The 17,933-nt window shown below is 42.4% G+C and overlaps 1 protein-coding gene across 5 annotated transcripts in view; it reads right to left on the bottom strand.

Moving 5' to 3' along the window:
* The window catches only part of LOC141099141 (C4b-binding protein alpha chain-like), a 243,872-nt gene that overhangs the window by 150,581 nt on the left and 75,358 nt on the right, over positions 1-17,933 (bottom strand). For all 5 annotated transcript variants that reach the window (XM_073587276.1, XM_073587279.1, XM_073587281.1 and 2 more), the window contains exons 4-5: positions 9,978-10,169; positions 8,721-8,820 (exon numbers count right to left, since the gene is read on the bottom strand). In XM_073587276.1, the coding sequence (XP_073443377.1) occupies positions 8,721-8,820; positions 9,978-10,169 (292 nt within the window). The remainder of the gene's footprint in view (positions 1-8,720; positions 8,821-9,977; positions 10,170-17,933) is intronic.

The following is a 17,933-nucleotide window of genomic DNA, read 5'->3' as shown; positions in this document are numbered from 1 at the left end:
CCACATTACCCCTGGAGCAGGTGGAAGCACCTTGCCTGCCACCCAGGGGCCATCCATCACCACGGGAGACAGCAAGTGTCCAGGATGGACCTATTCCTTATCCAAGTCCGTGGCCGACCTTACCAGGGTATCACAGACCTTGGTAATGCCGCTTAACAGATTGCAACTTCAGACTCCAGTGGACACAGGAGCATCAAAGGAGCCACCTTTTGGGCCTTCTAGAGGCCGTAAAAGGTTTAGACAGGACCATCGACCCAGGTCCCCTTCTCACTCCATCTCACCGCCAGAATTCCTCTGGTCGTCTGCCTCCTCCCGGTCCTTATCCCTGGAATCAGGCGGGGCATTATCGGTGATACACTCAGAGGAGGGTATTGAGTATGGGCCAGAACAGTCCCAGGTCAAGGATATGGTTCAGGGCCTCATTACTGCAGTCAATAAGACCTATTAACATTGGGGACGCCACATCAAAACCTAATGATCAGGCTTTTTCATTTAAGCGTCATAAGTCCCCCTCTAGGGTTTTCGCCTCCCACAAGGATTTTGAGGAAGTGTTGGCCAGGGAAAAAGAAAAGCCAACCAGGCGATTTCAGAGAGAAAGTCATTTTGGGATTCTATATCCTTTCCCTCCAGATCTCACCGCCAACTAGACCGCCTCCCCTTCGGTGGATCCACCAGTGTCCAGACTCGCTACCAATACAGTCCTCCCACTCGCCAGTGGGGCAGCCCTAAAAAGATCCCAATGATAGGATAGAATCCCTGTCAAAATCCACCTTTGAGGCTGCAGCCGCCCCATTGTGTCCAGCCTTCGCCTCAGCTTGGGTAGCCAAGTCTGTTACAGAATGGGCGAAACAGCTTAGACAGGACATAATGGCCGGGGCACCACCAGCAGAACTGGCAGAATTCGCAGATCAAATCTCCCATGCCGGGAGGTATATGGTATCAGAAGCCCTGGATGCCGTGTCTTGCGCAGCTCAAGCATCCAATAATGTGGTAGCCGTCCGGCGGACGGTCTGGCCAAAGGCTTGGCAGGCTGATTTGTCCTCAAAGAAATAACTGACCAATCTGCCGTTTCAGAGCACCCGGCTCTTTGGGTCAATGCTAGATCAAATCATTAAGGATGCAACGGGGGTACACGCTTCCTTCTCCTCCAAGCCAAGCCTCGTCGATATGTTTTCAAATGTAGGGCTCAGCCCGTGCAGATTTGGTGACTTTTTCGTGCGTTTTTTGTGTCTCTTTGTCCATGCTAATGTCCATGACTCTTCTACAGAAAAACGCTGCAAATAATGATACCTGCATTTTTGGTGTGTTTTTGCTGCGTTTCAAGTCAATGGGTGAAAAACTCTGCAAAAACGCTAAAAAAAGAAGTGACATTTTCTATGTCCAAAAAACGCAGCAAAGCACAAAATCGTGATGACACAAAACCAATGTGTGTGCATAAGATTTCTGAAATCTCAGACTTTGATGATACTGTAAAAATTAGCTGAAAATTAGCATAAAAAAAACGCAGCAAAAACGCCCAGTGTGAACATACCCTGAAAGTTACAAATTTAAGGCTAAACAACTTTTTCGTAAAAAAAATACAAAAAAAAAAAAAACAATTTGACGACCTAGTGTTCTGTATTGTACCTGTGGGTTCAAAATGATCACTGTACCCCAGGAAAAAATCCTTGAGGGGTGTAGTTTCCAAAATGGGGTAACTTATGTGGGATTTCCAATGTTGAGGCACATCAGGAACTCTATAAAGACGACATGGCGACTGCTCTCGATTCCAGACACTGTTGCGTTCAAAAAGTCAAATGATGCTCCTTCCCTTTTGAGCCCTGTGCAAAAACGTAGTTTTCCCCCAAGTTTGGAGTATTGGCGTACACAGGAGAAATTGCACAACAAATTTTGGGGTACATTTTCGCCTGTTACCCTTGTGAAATAAAAAAAAAAATTGGGGCTAAATATATATTTTTGTAATTTTTTTTATTTTCATTGCTCTACGTTATAAACTTCTGTGAAGCACCTGGGGGTTCAAGGGGCTCACCGCACATCTAAATACATTCTTCGAGGGGTAGTTTCCAAAATGGGGTCACTTGAGGGGGGTTTACACTGTTTAAGCACATCAGGGGCTCGCTCTCCAAACGCAACATGGTGTTTGCTCTCAATTCCGGCCATTTTGGAGTTCAAAAAGTCCAACGTTGATCCTTCCCTTCAGAGCCCTGCCATGTGCCCAAACAGTAGTTTTCCCCACATATGGTTTATAGACGTACTATGATTTTACTATTACAGTGTTTTCTGTCATATAAGCCCCACCAAAGTCACTTCAAATGTGATTTGTAAATTTTGTTGGAAAAATGAGAAATTGCTGTTAACACTTCTAACTGCCTAACGGAAAAAAGGTTTAGCCCCTTACTCACCGCTGAAGGGATAGTACGTCAGCAGTCAGTATCCCGCTTTGAGGTGGGCTCCGGCGGTGAACCCGCCTCAAAGCAGCGACACGTAAGCTGTTTTATACAGCTGACATATGCCCGCAATAGGCGCGAGGGGAATCGTGATCCGCCTGCGCCTATTAACTAGTTAAATCCCGCTGTCAAACGCTGACAGTGGGTATTTAACTAGCGCTTCCGGGGCGCGGCCGGAAATGGGCACTTCGCCGACCCCCGTCACGTGATAGGGAATCATCGACGCGTTGCCATGACACCCAGAGGTCTTCTCGAGACCTCTATGGTTGTTGATGGCAGATTGCTATGAGCGCCACCACGTCGTCGGCGCTCATAGCAATGCTGTATGTCTGCTACATATAGGCGATCTGAGCATCGCCTATATGTAGCAGAGCCGATCAAGTATGGGATGCTTCTAGTCTCTCATGGAGGCTATTGAAGCATGCCAAAAGTTAAAAAAAAAAAAAAAAGTGTTTAAAAATTAAAAAAAAACCCTAAAGTTTAAATCACCCCCCTTTCGCCCCAATCAAAATAAAACAATAAAAATTCACACATACACATCTTAGGTATCGCCGCGTTCAGAATTGCCCGATCAATAAAAAAAATGCGTTAACCCGATTGCTAAACGGCATAGCGAGGAAAAAATTCAAAACGCCAGAACTACGTTTTTTTTGTTGCCGCGACTTTGAATTAAAATGCAACAACGGGTGATGAAAAGAACGTATCTGCACAAATGTGGTATCATTAACCCCTTCCCGACCAATGACGCCACATAGGCGTCATGAAAACTGGTGCCAATCTGACCAGTGACGTCTATGTGGCGTCATGACTTACTTTAAAGCCCCCCTGCGGGTCGGGTGACCTAGGTCACTGAAAGGTCACCCGACCCGCAGATACAGGGGGCTTTGTTCTTCACCATAGGGGGCATGGCTTCACCCCCACGTGACTACAATCGCTCTGATTGGCTTCACTTTTAACAGCCAATCAGAGCGATAGTAATATTTCATCAATGAAAATTGATGAAATATTACAATCCAGCCATGTCCGACGCTGCTGTAGTGATCTGCCGCCGCTGTCATCATCTCCCCCCCCCGCCTTCCCTCCGCTCCCCCCCCGGCTTCCGATGGCCCCTTCTCCCACCCCCCGGTACTCACCGAGTGTCGTTATGGCTCTTGGTGTCCTGCGGTCCCGGAGCATGGGCGCCGCCATATTGGAAAATGGCGGGTGCATGCACAGTGCGCCCGCCGGCTCCAATTTCCATTCATTCACTTTGATCAGTTTCACAGTGATCAAAATAGAATGAAATGTAAATAAACCCCCAGTTTATCACCCCCATAGGCAGGATCAACTAATAAAATAAAGAAATTATTTTTATTTTTCCATTAGGGTTAGGGTTGGAAAGAGGGTTAGGGTTGGAAAGAGGGTTAGGGTTGGAAAGAGGGTTAGGATTGGAATTAGGGGTGTGTTTGGGTTAGGGTTAGGGTTGGGATTAGGGATAGGGATGTGTTGGGGTTAAGGCTGTGGTTAGGGTTGAAGTTAGAATTGTGGGGTTGTTAGGGTTGAAGTTAGAATTGTGGGGTTTCCACTGTTTAGGCACATCAGGGGGTCTCCAAACGCGACATGGTGCAACCATTGATTCCAGCCAATTTTGCGTTCAAAAAGTTAAACGGTCCCTTCCAAGCCCCGACGTGTGCCCAAACAGTGGTTTACCCCAACATATGGGGTATCAGCGTACTCAGGAAAAATTGCACAACAACTTTGGGGGTCTAATTAAAAATCGGGAGCTAAAAAAATATTTTTGTGGAAATTTTTTTTTATTATTATTTTCACGTCTCTGCGCTTTAAACTTCTGTGAAGCACTTGGGGGTTCAAAGTGCTCACCAGGCATCTAGATAAGTTCCTTGGGAGGTCTAGTTTCCAAAATGGGGTCATTGTGGGGGGTTTCTATTGTTTAGGCACATCAGGGGCTCTGCAAACGTAACGACGACCGCAGACCATTCCATCAAAGTCTGCATTTCAAAATGTCACTACTTCCATTCCGAGCCCTTACGTGTACCCAAACAGTGGTCCCAACCCACATATGGGGTACCAACGTACTCAGGACAAACTGGACAACAACTTTTGGGGTCCAATTTATCCTGCTACCCTTGTGAAAAAAAAAATTGCTGAGGAAAAAAAAATATTTTTTTATTTTCACGGCTCTGCGTTATAAACTTCTGTGAAGCGCTTGGGGGTTCAAGGTGCTCACCACACATCTAGATAAGTTCCTTGGGGGGTCTAGTCTCCAAAATGGGGTCACTTGTGGGGGGGTTCCACAGTTTAGGTACATCAGGGGCTCTGTAAATGTAACATGATGCCCGCAGACCATTCCATCAAAGTCAGCATCTCAAAATGTCACTACTTCCCTTCCGAGTCTCAACGTGTGCCCAAACAGTGGTTCCCCCCCACATATGGGGTACCAGCGTACTCAGAACAAACTGGACAACAACTTTTGGGGTCTAATTTATCCTGGTACCCTTGTGTAAATAAAAAATTGGGCACTAAAAAATAATTTTTTGAGGAAAAAAAATATTTTTTATTTTCACGGCTCTGCGTTATAAACTTTTGTGAAGCACTTGGGGGGTTCAAAGTGCTCACTATGCATCTAGATAAGTTCCTTAGGGGTCTAGTTTCCAAAATGGGGTCATTTGTGGGGGAGCTCCAATGTTTAGGCACACAGGGGCTCTCCAAACACGACATGGTGTCCACTAACGATTAGAAGTAATTTGCATTTCAAAAAGTCAAATGGCGCTCCTTCCCTTCTGAGCCCTGCCGTGTGCCCAAACAGTGGTTCCCCCCCACATATGGGGTACCGGCGTACTCAGGACAAACTGGACAACAACTTTTGTGGTCCAATTTCTCCTGTTAGCCTTGTGAAAATTAAAAATAGCGGGCTAAAAATCATTTTTGAGGGAAAAAAAATTATTTTTTATTTTCACTGCTCTGTGTTATAAACTTTTGTGAAGCACTTGGGGGTTCAAAGTGCTCACTACACATCTAGATAAGTTCCTTAGGGGGTCTAGTTTCCAAAATGGGGTCACTTGTGGGGGAGCTCCAATGTTTAGGTGCACAGGGGCTCTCCAAACGCGACATGGTGTCCGAAAACGATTGGAGCTAATTTTCCATTCAAAAAGTCAAATGGTGCTCCTTCCCTTCCGGACCCTGCCGTGCGCTGAAACAGTGGTTTATGACCATATATGAGGTATCGTGTACTCAGGAGAAATTGCTCAACAAATTTTAGGATCCATTTTATCCTGTTGCCTATGTGAAAATGAAAAAACTGAGGCTAAAAGAAAATTTGTGTGAAAAAAAGTACTTTTTTTTTTTACGGATCAATTTGTGAAGCACCTGGGGGTTCAAAGGGATCACTATGCATCTAGATAAGTTCCTTGGGGAGGGGTCTAGTTTCCAAAATGGGGTTACTTGTGGAGGAGCTCCAATGTTTATGCACACAGGGGCTCTCCAAACGTGACATGGCAACCGCTAAATATTCCAGCATATTTTCCATTCAAAAAGTCAAATGGCGCTCCTTCCCTTCTGAGCCCTGCCGTGCACCCAAACAGTGGTTTATGACCACATATGAGGTATTGGTGTACTCAGGAGAAATTGCCCAACAAATTTTAGGATCCATTTTATCCTGTTGCCCATGTGAAAATGAAAAATTGATGCTAAAAGAAAATTTCTTCTTTGCAGAATTGCTGCGATTCCGCAAAAAAAATGAGCATGCTGCGTTTTTCTCCACGATGCGATTCTGCCGTGGAAAAAAAACGCAGCATTAGCACAGCAATTTTTTGTGGCGGATCCGTTTTTTTCCCCATTGAGTTGCATTACCGGCGGCCATCCGTTTTTTTGTGGATCCGCCAAATTTTTTTCATCCGCCGACATGCCTGGAGGGACCCGGCAACGTTTTTTTTTGCTGCAGGATCCGCATTTTACATTGCGCATGCCCAGAGAAAGGAAGTCAGCCGGGAATTTAACCCTGAAATCCATTCTGTTGGACGAAAAAATCTCTCTCTCCCCCCTTCCCGGGCAGCGGTTCCTTTAAAATTCTTCATTCGGCGGATCCGTCAAAAAAAACAAACGGTGGCATCCGTTCACATCAGTTAGGAAAGGATCCGCTTTCCGCCTTTTTGGCGGATTTTGACTGACACAAAAAACGGAAGTGTGAAATAGGCCTTAGCGATGCACCAGTGATCCCGACTAGCGATATGACGCGGTCAGGATCGCTGGTGCATCGCTAAGTGGTCGCTAGTGAGCTGCCACAAAGGCAGATCACACCAGCGACATTGCAGGGGTCGGGGGTCGCTACTTACCTGTCACACTAGGCGATCCTGACGTCCTCCCGCCCGGCTCCATGCTTGTCTCTCCGCAGGAAGCGGACGACGAGAAAAGGTCCAGGACCTTCTCGCTCAATCAGCGATAACCAGTGGGGGAGCGGGTCGTAGGTAAGTATCACACACAGCGATATCGCTAGCAATATCGCTATAACGTCACAAATTATAGCGATATTGCTAGCGATATCGCTTAGTGTGACAGGCCCTTAAGAGCCACGGATGGGATCACGATCCATTTGCGGCTGTTAACTTGTTAAATGCCGCTATCAATCTCTGACAGCCGCATTTAACATGCACATGCCAAAGTGCGTTGAAAACCACACCCATCAGCTCCTGTGTCACACGACCATGGTTCGCATCTAGGTTGGCATGACAACCAGCAGTCTGCAGGATACCCCTGTCATTGTCATCGTCGTGTGGTTGGCGCACATAGCAGATCAGCATGGCTGCTACATACAGAAGGGCTCAAGCTCAAGCCCTATCAGAAGATAGCAGCTTTAAGTGTCCGAAGGAGACTATTGAAGCAGGTAAAAAAATATATATATACAGTTGCGCTCAAAAGTATACATACCACAGTAGAATTTTTGCTTTAACCTTTTTTTCAGAAAATATGAATGATAACACCAAAGTTTTTTTCTTCACTCATGGTTAGTGGTTGGGTGAAGCCATTTATTATCAAACTACTGTGTTTTCTCTTTTTAAATCATAAAGACAATCCAAAACATCCAGAGGTATGTAAACTTTTGAGCACAACTGTATATATTTTTAAAGGGTAGGGTTTCTCCTTGTGGACAGTGACATACCAGCTCTGGCTTGTCAAGGTAAGGAGGCTTATTCTCCGTGCAACGTTCCTCTGGGAAATTTTATATGCAAATTGCCTCTTCAGAAAGAAAGAGGACTTTTACTCTACAGCGCCACCTATTGGTAGTAGCGATCCTACAAGTCACAATCAACCCTTTAACGAGTCTTGTAATATGACTTAGGATAACAGCCAAATCAGAATCTCAATTTGGCTGTTATCCTATGTCATATTACAAGACTCGTTAAAGAGTTGATTGTGACTTGTAGGATCGCTACTACCAATAGGTGGCCCTGTAGAGTAAAAGTCTTCTTTCTTTCTGAAGAGGCAATTTGCATATATATTTTTAAAAATATTAAAACAAATATAAAAGTTCAAATCACTCCCATTTAGCCCCATTCAAAATAAAACAATTAAAATAAAATACACATATTCGGTATCACAAAGTTCAGCATTGCCCGATCTATCAATATATGAAAAGAATGAATCCAAATCGGTGAACGGCATAAGGAGAAAAAAATCAAAATGCCAGACTTACGTTTCTTTTGGTTGCCGCAACATTGCGATAAAATGCAATAACAGGTGATCAAAAGATAGTATCTACACCAAAATTGTATCAATAAAAACAGAAATTGGCAACTTTTTGTTTTTTTTACGAACTTTTTTTCAACACTTAAATAAAAAAGACCCTATACATGTTTGCCATCTATGAACTCGTAATGACCTAGAGAATCATAATGAAAAAAAAAAAATTGTAGAATTGCACTTTTTTTTGCAATTCAACCACACTTTGAATTTTTCCCCCATTTTCCAGTACACTAAATGGTAAAACCAGTGTCGTTCAAAAGTACAATTCGTCCCACAAAAATCAAGCTCTCACATGGTCATTTTGAAGGGGAGCAAAAACAGGGTCGCAAAAACGGAAATACTTAAGGGGTTCAGAATGAACCTGCGACGGGACAGCAAAGGAGTTTGTTTTCATACAACCAATCTATAACAAGACCCTGTTCCAAGCGACGTAAATTCATATTTAATCTGAAAACCTACCCGGTTAAATGCATAATCTGTGAAAATTGCTCTTTACCAACAGCTAAAGTGTGTAGTGATCCAATTTCTACTCACCCTTCATTACATTTATATGTCACTCTGGAACCAAATACGAATCCATCTGGCGCTTCAAATTCACCATTCTCTATGTCTCCAGGATGCCCACATGATCTGCCTGCAACCCCAAAAAAAGAAAAAAAACAGATTAAGCTGCAGAATGAAAATGACTTAGGCTAGTTTCACATTAGCGTTTTTTTGCGCAGCGCATCGGGCGCATAAAAAACGCAAAGAAAAACGCAAAACAAACGCGCTTTTTTTAACGTCATGCGCACGCTGATGCGTCAAAAAAACGCAGCGTTGCTTGCGTTTTACATGCGTTTTTGCTTGCTTTTTTTATGCACATGCGTTTTTAGGTGTGTCATTTTTTCCATTGTCTAGAGAACATTCTAGACTTGTTTAACTCAAAAACGCATGCGCAAAAAAACGCAACCGTGCGCAAGACCATGCGCACGCATGCGTTCCCATAGACTTCAATGTGGTTTTTTTGCGCATTCCGTGCGCAAGCGTGCGCATGCGTTTTTTTGCCGAGACAGGGCGCACCAAAAAATGCAACATGTTGCGTCTGGCGCGAAAGACAAAAAACCGCATGCGCACGAAAACGCAAGTGTGCGCACGTCATGTTAAACATAGGTGCGCACGATGCACTGCGCACAAATGCGCAAATGTGAAACCAGCCTTACATAGCAGAATATACTGTACTGATGATTCTGTTATGACTAATCCAAAACATAATGGTGGTTATTTAAGAGGTTTTTTATATGTTGTGTAGGCCAGTATAAATCATATGCCATCAAATAAAAGCCATACTCACATGCTGCACACACGTCATTCACAAATTTCATGAATACTTTTGGTTTTGAAAACTTTTTTTGTTAAATTTAAATTGAGTGTGATCAACATACTTACGGTAAATTAATTCTCTATATCTGGAGTGTACAATTTTGGCACTTATCACATTTCTTACGCTTTCGGTCCCAATAACTACTACATATATCTGTGACCATTAATTTGAGTATCTGGCCGCTGATTGGTAGTCTGCAAATTTACAGGTGTGTGTAATAAAATCATTCTTCATCTCCTCCATGGTTAATAATATATGTCTCATGAACAAATCCGTAATTTGACCATGTACATGGGCCCTATGCGTTTTTCTATTTATTTCCAAAATCGAGGTCATGCAGAAACAAACACGCACTGTAGCAAACATTCAGATTCTATATTTTCATACACAATCCAATTAGACCAATAAGTTAAGGCAGATCATTTACTTACGCTCGCAAAAATTACTTGGCGCTGACCAGGAGAAGTTGTCAAGGCAGGTGACTGAATTGTCTGAGCCGGGAACACGCCTGTAACCTGGCCTGCAATCATAGCTAACTTTGGTACCAGGAAGGAAGATATCTTTTGAAAGGTCATTATCTTTTGGAACTGCAAAACCAAGTCTTTCAGGAACACCACAGGCTCCTAATACAAAAGTAAATACAAAAAAATACAAAGTGATATAATCAAATACTTTACAAAATATGGTTTTGTAACTAAACAACCCTTAACCCTTTCACAGTCATGGGTTTCTCGACATTTTGCACCTCTAGTAACCAGGCCAATTATCACACTTTTGATGTGTACAAATAAATCTTTGGTTACTAAATAATAAAATGTTATTAATCCTAATAACGAAAGTAAATACCTGGCCCATTATTAAAATGCCACACACATAATACACATGGGCTACTTCATGTAAATCATGCATAAAAATTAATATTAATTGCTACGAGTGTGACCCACGCAGGAAATAAGATTTTCCACAATTCCTTAACAGCTTTGAGAAGAAAGCTCAGCAGTCACTTTGACTGCAGATTGCCAAATGTGACAGTCCCTTTTATTTCTCATAGGGATGAGAGGTCATGAGACCATTAAATGTATGCGATGTGCATACTTGTGGTTACCAGTCATCAGCTTCTCAATTTTCTAGAGTAGAGTGGGCGTGAGACAACTGGCATCCCCGTTGGTCAGTTGTTCTGGTCCTGATGCCGGCAACAATTGTGTAACTTTTGAAATTGTTTTAAACTAGTTTTCATGTGTAAAAACTTGGATGTAATGGGTCTGTGCATACTGTAAGATCTCCACCCTCAGTATAATAACCTGTTATCAGCCATCTGGCAATGCTGCAAATGGGTGTCCATACACAGACTGACCTGGCTGCAATGAATACTGGCAGGTGTAAGCCAATCAAGAATACAGGTCTGAATATTTAAAATACATAGCATGTACAGTACAGACCAAAAGTTTGGACACACCATCTCATTCAAAGACTTTTCTTTATTTTCATAACTATGAAAATTGTAGATTCACTCTGAAGCCATCAAAACTATGAATGAACACATGTGGAATTATATAATTAACAAAAAAGTGTGAAATAACTGAAAATAGGTCTTATATTCTAGGTTCTTCAAAGTAGCCACCTTTTGCTTTGATTACTGCTTTGCACACTCTTGGCATTCTCTTGATGAGCTTCAAGAGGTAGTCACCGGAAATGGTGTTCACATCACAGGTGTGCCCTGTCAGGTTTAATAAGTGGGATTTCTTGCCTTACAAATGGGGTTGGGACCATCAGTTGTGTTGTGCAGAAGTCTGGTGGATACACAGCTGATAGTCCTACTGAATACACTGTTAGAATTTGTATTATGGCAAGAAAAAAGCAACTAAGTAAAGAAAAACGAGTGGCCATCATTACTTTAAGAAAAGAAGGTCAGTCAGTCCGAAAAATTGGAAAAACTTTGAAAGTGTCCCCAAGTGCAGTGGCAAAAACCATCAAGCGCTACAAAGAAACTGGCTCACATGAGGACCGGCCAAGGAAAGGAAGACCAAGAGTCACCTCTGCTGCGGAGGATAAGTTCATCCGAGTCACCAGCCTCAGAAATCGCAGGTTAACAGCAGCTCAGATTAGAGACCAGGTCAATGCCACACAGAGTTCTAGCAGCAGACACATCTCTACAACAACTGTTAAGAGGAGACTTTATGCAGCAGGCCTTCATGGTAAAATAGCTGCTAGGAAACCACTGCTAAGGACAGGCAACAAGCAGAAGAGACTTGTTTGGGCTAAAGAACATAAGGAATGGACATTAGACCAGTGGAAATCTGTGCTATGGTCTGATGAGTCCAAATTTGGGATCTTTGGTTCCAACCACCGTGTCTTTGTGCGACGCAGAAAAGGTGAACGGATGGACTCTACATGCCTGGTTCCCACCATGAAGCATGGAGGAGGAGGTGTGATGTTGTGGGGGTGCTTTGCTGGTGACACTGTTGGGGATTTATTCAAAATTGAAGGCATACTGAACCAGCATGGCTACCACAGCATCTTGCAGCGGCATGCTATTCCATCCGGTTTGCGTTTAGTTGAACCATAATTTACTTTTCAACAGGACAATGATCCCAAACACACCTCCAGGCTGTGTAAGGGTCTGTGCACACGTTGCGGTTTCTACTGTGGATCTGCAGCAGATTTGCAGCTGCGGATCTGCAGCAGAACTGCAGGTGATGAACAGTACCATTATAGCCTATGTAAAAAAAACAAAAAACGCTGTGCACATGCTGCGGATTTTTCCGTGCGGTTTTTGTGCGGGAAAAAAAAAAAAGCAGCATGTCACTTCTTTTGTGCGGTTTTGCTGCAGTTTTCCACCTGCTCCATTCTACAAATCCGCAGGTGGAAAACCGCAGTGGAAAACCGCACAAAAACGGCAGTAAAACCGCAAAAAAATGAAGAAATCCGCAGGAAAAATGCAGGTCATTTGACCTGCGGATTTAGTAAAATCCACGCTGAAAAATCTGCGGGAGAATCCGCACGGTGTGCACATAGCCTAAGTGCTATTTGACCAAGAAGGAGAGTGATGGGGTGCTACCCCAGATGATCTGGCCTCCACAGTCACCAGACCTGAACCCAATCGAGATGGTTTGGGGTGAGCTGGACCACAGAGTGAATGCAAAAGGGCCAACAAGTGCTAAGCATCTCTGGGAACTCCTTCAAGACTGTTGGAAGACCATTTCTGGTGACTACCTCTTGAAGCTCATCAAGAGAATGCCAAGAGTGTGCAAAGCAGTAATCAAAGCAAAAGGTCGCTACTTTGAAGAACCTAGAATATAAGACATATTTTCAGTTGTTTCACACTTTTTTGTTAATTATATAATTCCAAATGTGTTAGTTCATAGTTTTGATGCCTTCAGAGTGAATCTACAATTTTCATAGTCATGAAAATAAAGAAAACTCTTTGAATGAGATGGTGTGTCCAAACTTTTGGTCTGTACTGTATATGGGCCTATATCCAGTGGCTCACTAGCTAGAGCTGTTGCTTTACAGAACTCTGCAGATGTTGTCCTTGGTGGGATTTGAACCCAGGATCACAAAGAGTTTGTTTTCCACATATTTGGGTGGGTTTTCGTGCCCCACTCCAATGACATTGATCAGCAATTTAGATTGTGAGCCCCAATGGAGACAGTGATTATCTCTGTAAAGTGTTGTATATAAGCAAGTAAAATAAATAAAAATAATAGAAAAAAAACCGTACCAGTGGAGAAAACGCATGGCAGATATGGTAAGCTGCACAGGCTCTCCAGGAATTCCTTGGTTACTACTCTTTTGTGTTTTTCACTACAGACATTTCATAATAACAATGACAAAATCACAACACTCAAACTCTCAGTGCGAGAATATAATTTGAGAAGGATTGCTAATTGCAGTGGAAAATTCATGAATTATCAGTAAGTTTTATTTCCCCATCTTCAGTCATATTGCTTAACAGTTTGCATAGCATTTGAGATAAATAGAAATATTAATGTACCTGTAATTGAATGGTCAGTCACCCAAAATATACTGTACAGTAGGGTGACCGCAAAAAATCGATGTCGGAATTTTGTCCGTCTGGACCCCACAAAATGATTCCCCTTTCCAGATATTGAGATAGCCAAAATTTGAGCTCGATCAAACGACGTTAACCCGTGCCGCTCGTCGCTCAAAGTTTGAAAAAATCCAAATTGAGGTATTTTAAGATTTAGGTATTTTGCATAGTCTGTTAGACTATAAAGAATGTGACAACAACATTGCAGAAATAGCCCTGACCAAATTTTCGAACCATTTGTGGTATTTGAATGCAGAGTTGGTGGGATTATCGTTTTTTGATCCCACCATTACAGACAATGAAAAGTTGTTAATGGCCAATAAATTGCTCAGTAGCACAGATGAACCATCAGAGCACGCTAGGGTTGTAAATCCAAAAGTTAGGAAAGAAAAATTAAAAGAGGTAGGAAGTAACCGACTTTAACGACCTTCTGACAAAAGATGAAGAACAAAAGCAATATGTCCTGCAAGTTGTAAGCAAATGCCGAGCGTTATATTCTGACGTTTCAAAAACTACTTTAACAAAAGCTCTAGAATAGATTAGATAACTATGTAAAATTATCAACTCATGTAGGTTAGCGTGCTCTGATGGTTCATCGGTGCTACTGAGCAATTTATTAGCCATTAACAACTTTTCATTGTCTGTAATGGTGGGATCAAAAAACGATAATCCCACCAACTCTGCATTCAAATACCACAAATAGTTAGAAAATTTGGTCAGGGCTATTTCTGCAATGTTGTTGTCACATTCTTTATAGTCTAACAGACTATGCAAAATACCTAAATCTTAAAATACCTCAATTTGGATTTTTTCAAACTTTGAGGGACGAGCGGCACGGGTTAACGTTGTTTGATCGAGCTCAAATTTTGGCTCTCTCAATATCTGGAAAGGGGAATCGTTTTGTGGGGTCCAGACGAACAAGATTCTGACATTTTTTCCCCCCCATATGAGATCCGGTCACCCTACTGTACAGTCATGTTGTGGCCAGCAGCCATCTAGGACAAACTCTAGTCAATTAACTTTGCAAAAGAGCTGAGGCTCTCCCCAGAATAGAGGGGTATAAAAAGACCTCAGTGCCTTTAGTAAGTATGGATGGAGTCCAGGGAGATTAACTGGAACAGCTTCAGTGCACTGTGATAGTAAATAAGTGGTATTACATGGTAGTGAATAGTACAGGGTGGGCCATTTATATGGATACACCTGGGTGGGTCATTTATAAAATTGGATCCAAAATGGCCACCATGGTCACTACCCATCTTGAAAAGTTTTCCGCCTCCCATATACTAATGTGCCACAAACAGGAAGTTGATATCACCAACCATTCCCATTTTATTTATTTTATACATGGTCCACCCAGATGTATCCATATAAGGCTTCTTTTACACTTCCCGTTATTTTTGCGGCCCGTTTTTGCGGGCCATATTACCATGATTTTTGCGGTCCAACAAAAAACCTTCTCGGATCACTGTTTTTCCCTGTTTTAACATATTGGTGGGGGAAAATACGGCGATCCCCAAATACAGTGTACCGCAAAAAATAAGTTACCGTTGCTTTTGCGGCACCATTGAAATCTATTGAGTTCGTGTCCGTAAGCCATGAAAAATAACAAGCTCGATATTTTTTCACGGCTATATATACGGCCCTCGCGGCCATACGGCGCTCTGATGAATTTTTGCGGGCCGTTTTTGCAACCCCATAGAAATCTATTGGGGCCGCAAAAACAGCCTGCAAAACATGGCAAGTGTAAAAGAACTCTAAATGGCCCACCCTGTACATAAGTTGAATTAAAACAGAAACCAGAACAATACAGTTGTCAATATGTACAGAGTTAAGTGACCGGCCTAAGAGCTGTGATCAGAATAATGACAGTAACTAAGAGGAACATGGAGATTAATGGTTTTTAATATAGTTTGGGGAAATGTTCTTTAATGTTGTCATATTGTGTCATTATATGCTTTGTTCGAAAACACATGTTTTTCTCAGCAGTATGAGATTATCATGAATACGCCCTTTGCTGCAATATGCAGCTTTCTTTGTCTAAACCAAGTATAAAAAGCCTCTGATACTGTTGCTCGGGGCCACAGCATCGGCAGATGTCCCAGTGTCACTTTGCTTATCTGGTCACCTGTTTGTGCCTGCATGCTTTGTCTCACTAACTTATGAACTGTTCTCTCAGGTACCTCTGGCAGTGAGGGATATTCAGCAGATGGTCGAGACTGTAGGGCGTACACCTAAATCCAGCAATCCCACTGTATCCAGGACATTTGGAAATAGAGATGAGCAAATGGATTGACAGGACTCCGGTCCAGCGTCCAAGTCAGTCGTACCAGGGATTGGACAGAAGGCCAGCAAGTCTCTTATCTTCAGGCGACCTTTGTCCCTCTTATTTGATGCTTGTTTGGTGCAGATGTGAAGAAGCAGACTTTAAGTCAACTTTATAGTACAGGAAAGCTTGGATTCTGCAGTTTTTTACATGCTTTTAAGGCACCATAAAAGACTCAGAATATGCTACATGTGAACGCGGCCTAAATTTCCAAGCAAAGCACGGTGCAGTTTTGATAGTTTCTTGTCTAAAGGCTTCTGGGTGGAGCTTGAAAAATACACATGCAAAAAAAAAAAAAAAGTGCAGTTTCAATTTAAGGCTAGGTGCCCACGTAGCGATTTTCAAGCGATTTTTTCCTGAGCAGAAACGCATGCCCTTGCCAGGGAAATCGCATACGCTTTTTGACACTCGTTTTTGACGCGATTGTCAAGCGTTTTGACATGCGTTTTCCCATGCGTTTTTGCTCATTTGATGGTTTGCAGAATCGCGGGCGATTCCGCAAAATTAATGAACATGCTGCGCTTTTTACCGCTAATCGATTCCGCAGCGGTAAAAAACGCACCATTGGCACAACATATGCGTTTTCTATTACAAACGCATGGAATGCTTATTTTAAGCGTTTCCGCGGCAGAATTGCGCGTTAGGAAACGCTTAAAAAAATCGCTACGTGGCACAGCCTTAAGCACAGAATCAAAACTTTTCTTTACTAATAAAGCATTAAAAAACGCTGCTTCACATCTGCACCAAAAATGCATCCATAAAGGGGAAAACACAAAAGAAACACAGCAAACCTGTAATAGTTAGAGAAGATTGTTTTTGCATCATGTGGTTTGTACACGTGCAGAAAACGTCCAGAAAAAAAAGTGGTAAAAAAAAACACAGCATTTAGGGCCTCAGCATTACATTTTTATTAATTTTGTTTAATGGGTATAATAGAGAAAAAAAATCAGTCATGCCATTTTTTTCACTCCATTTACCAACCACCATAATCTGAATGTGGGCTTGTGCGGGCCGGTAAAATACCAGGGTCACCACATATGTCCATGCTATTTACTGATTTATGGTGGTCATTTATTTATTTTAAAAGCGCATTAAACAGGACATTGTTGCATTTTTTTAAGTAATTTTATAGGAAGAAAAAAATCTCTTATTTTCCCTGTAGAACACAGGTACTTCTATAGAAATACACTGCTATATACAAATGTATTTCTATGTTTCAGTATAATCTGCCTTTGGGCTCAGAACCTGCACTGCAGCTTCAAGTATACAAAATTCTCCCAGTGTTATCACTGGAGCCTGTAGCTCATTGATTAAATCTACTGCCTGCAATGATGTATGTTATGAGTTTGATTCTTTAGGGAGATATATAAGAAATGTACATTATTATTATATGTTTTGTGGGAACAAAAATATCCGACTTTTACTTCACCTCTAGAATACAGGTACATAGAAATGCATCTGTTCACAGCAGTGTATCTCTATGTACGAGTATAATGCATCTGTAGGTTCAATGCCTGCAACGTAGCTTCAAGTATAGTAAATCTATTTTACTTTCTCAGTGCAGGCCGTGGCTCATAGCTTTAGCTACTGTCTGCAGTAACAGATGTTGTAGGTTTGAGTCCTGGGAAGGTCAGCTAATAAGTCAAGAAGAGATTTTTTTAATCGAATTTATGCACGTGTAAGCAAAGCAGAGATGCTGGCTCCATCCCCCGACCAGGAAGAGCTACAGAACGTAAGATAGCAAGATATAGCATGGAGAGAGAAGCGAGTATTGGAAGTCTGGGACAAAGCCTTGATGTGCCGATGCAGCGGGACTGACCTCTCAAATCAGGACAGTCCTGCTGAATTCAGGAAGATGGAGCTATGCCTAATGAGTTGTAACTGGGCCAAGATAGAATATGGATATATTTATCACATTTTAGTTGGCGTCTTTAACCCCTTCACTACCAAGGGTGGTTTGCACGTTAACTACCGGGCCAATTTTTACAATTCTGACCACTGTCCCTTTATGAG

Source organism: Dendrobates tinctorius, unplaced genomic scaffold (assembly GCF_039654945.1).
Source record: "Dendrobates tinctorius isolate UK_male_01 unplaced genomic scaffold, ASM3965494v1 ptg000098l, whole genome shotgun sequence".
Taxonomy (NCBI): Eukaryota; Metazoa; Chordata; class Amphibia; order Anura; family Dendrobatidae; genus Dendrobates; species Dendrobates tinctorius.
This window is presented reverse-complemented; position numbering and strand designations above follow the sequence as displayed.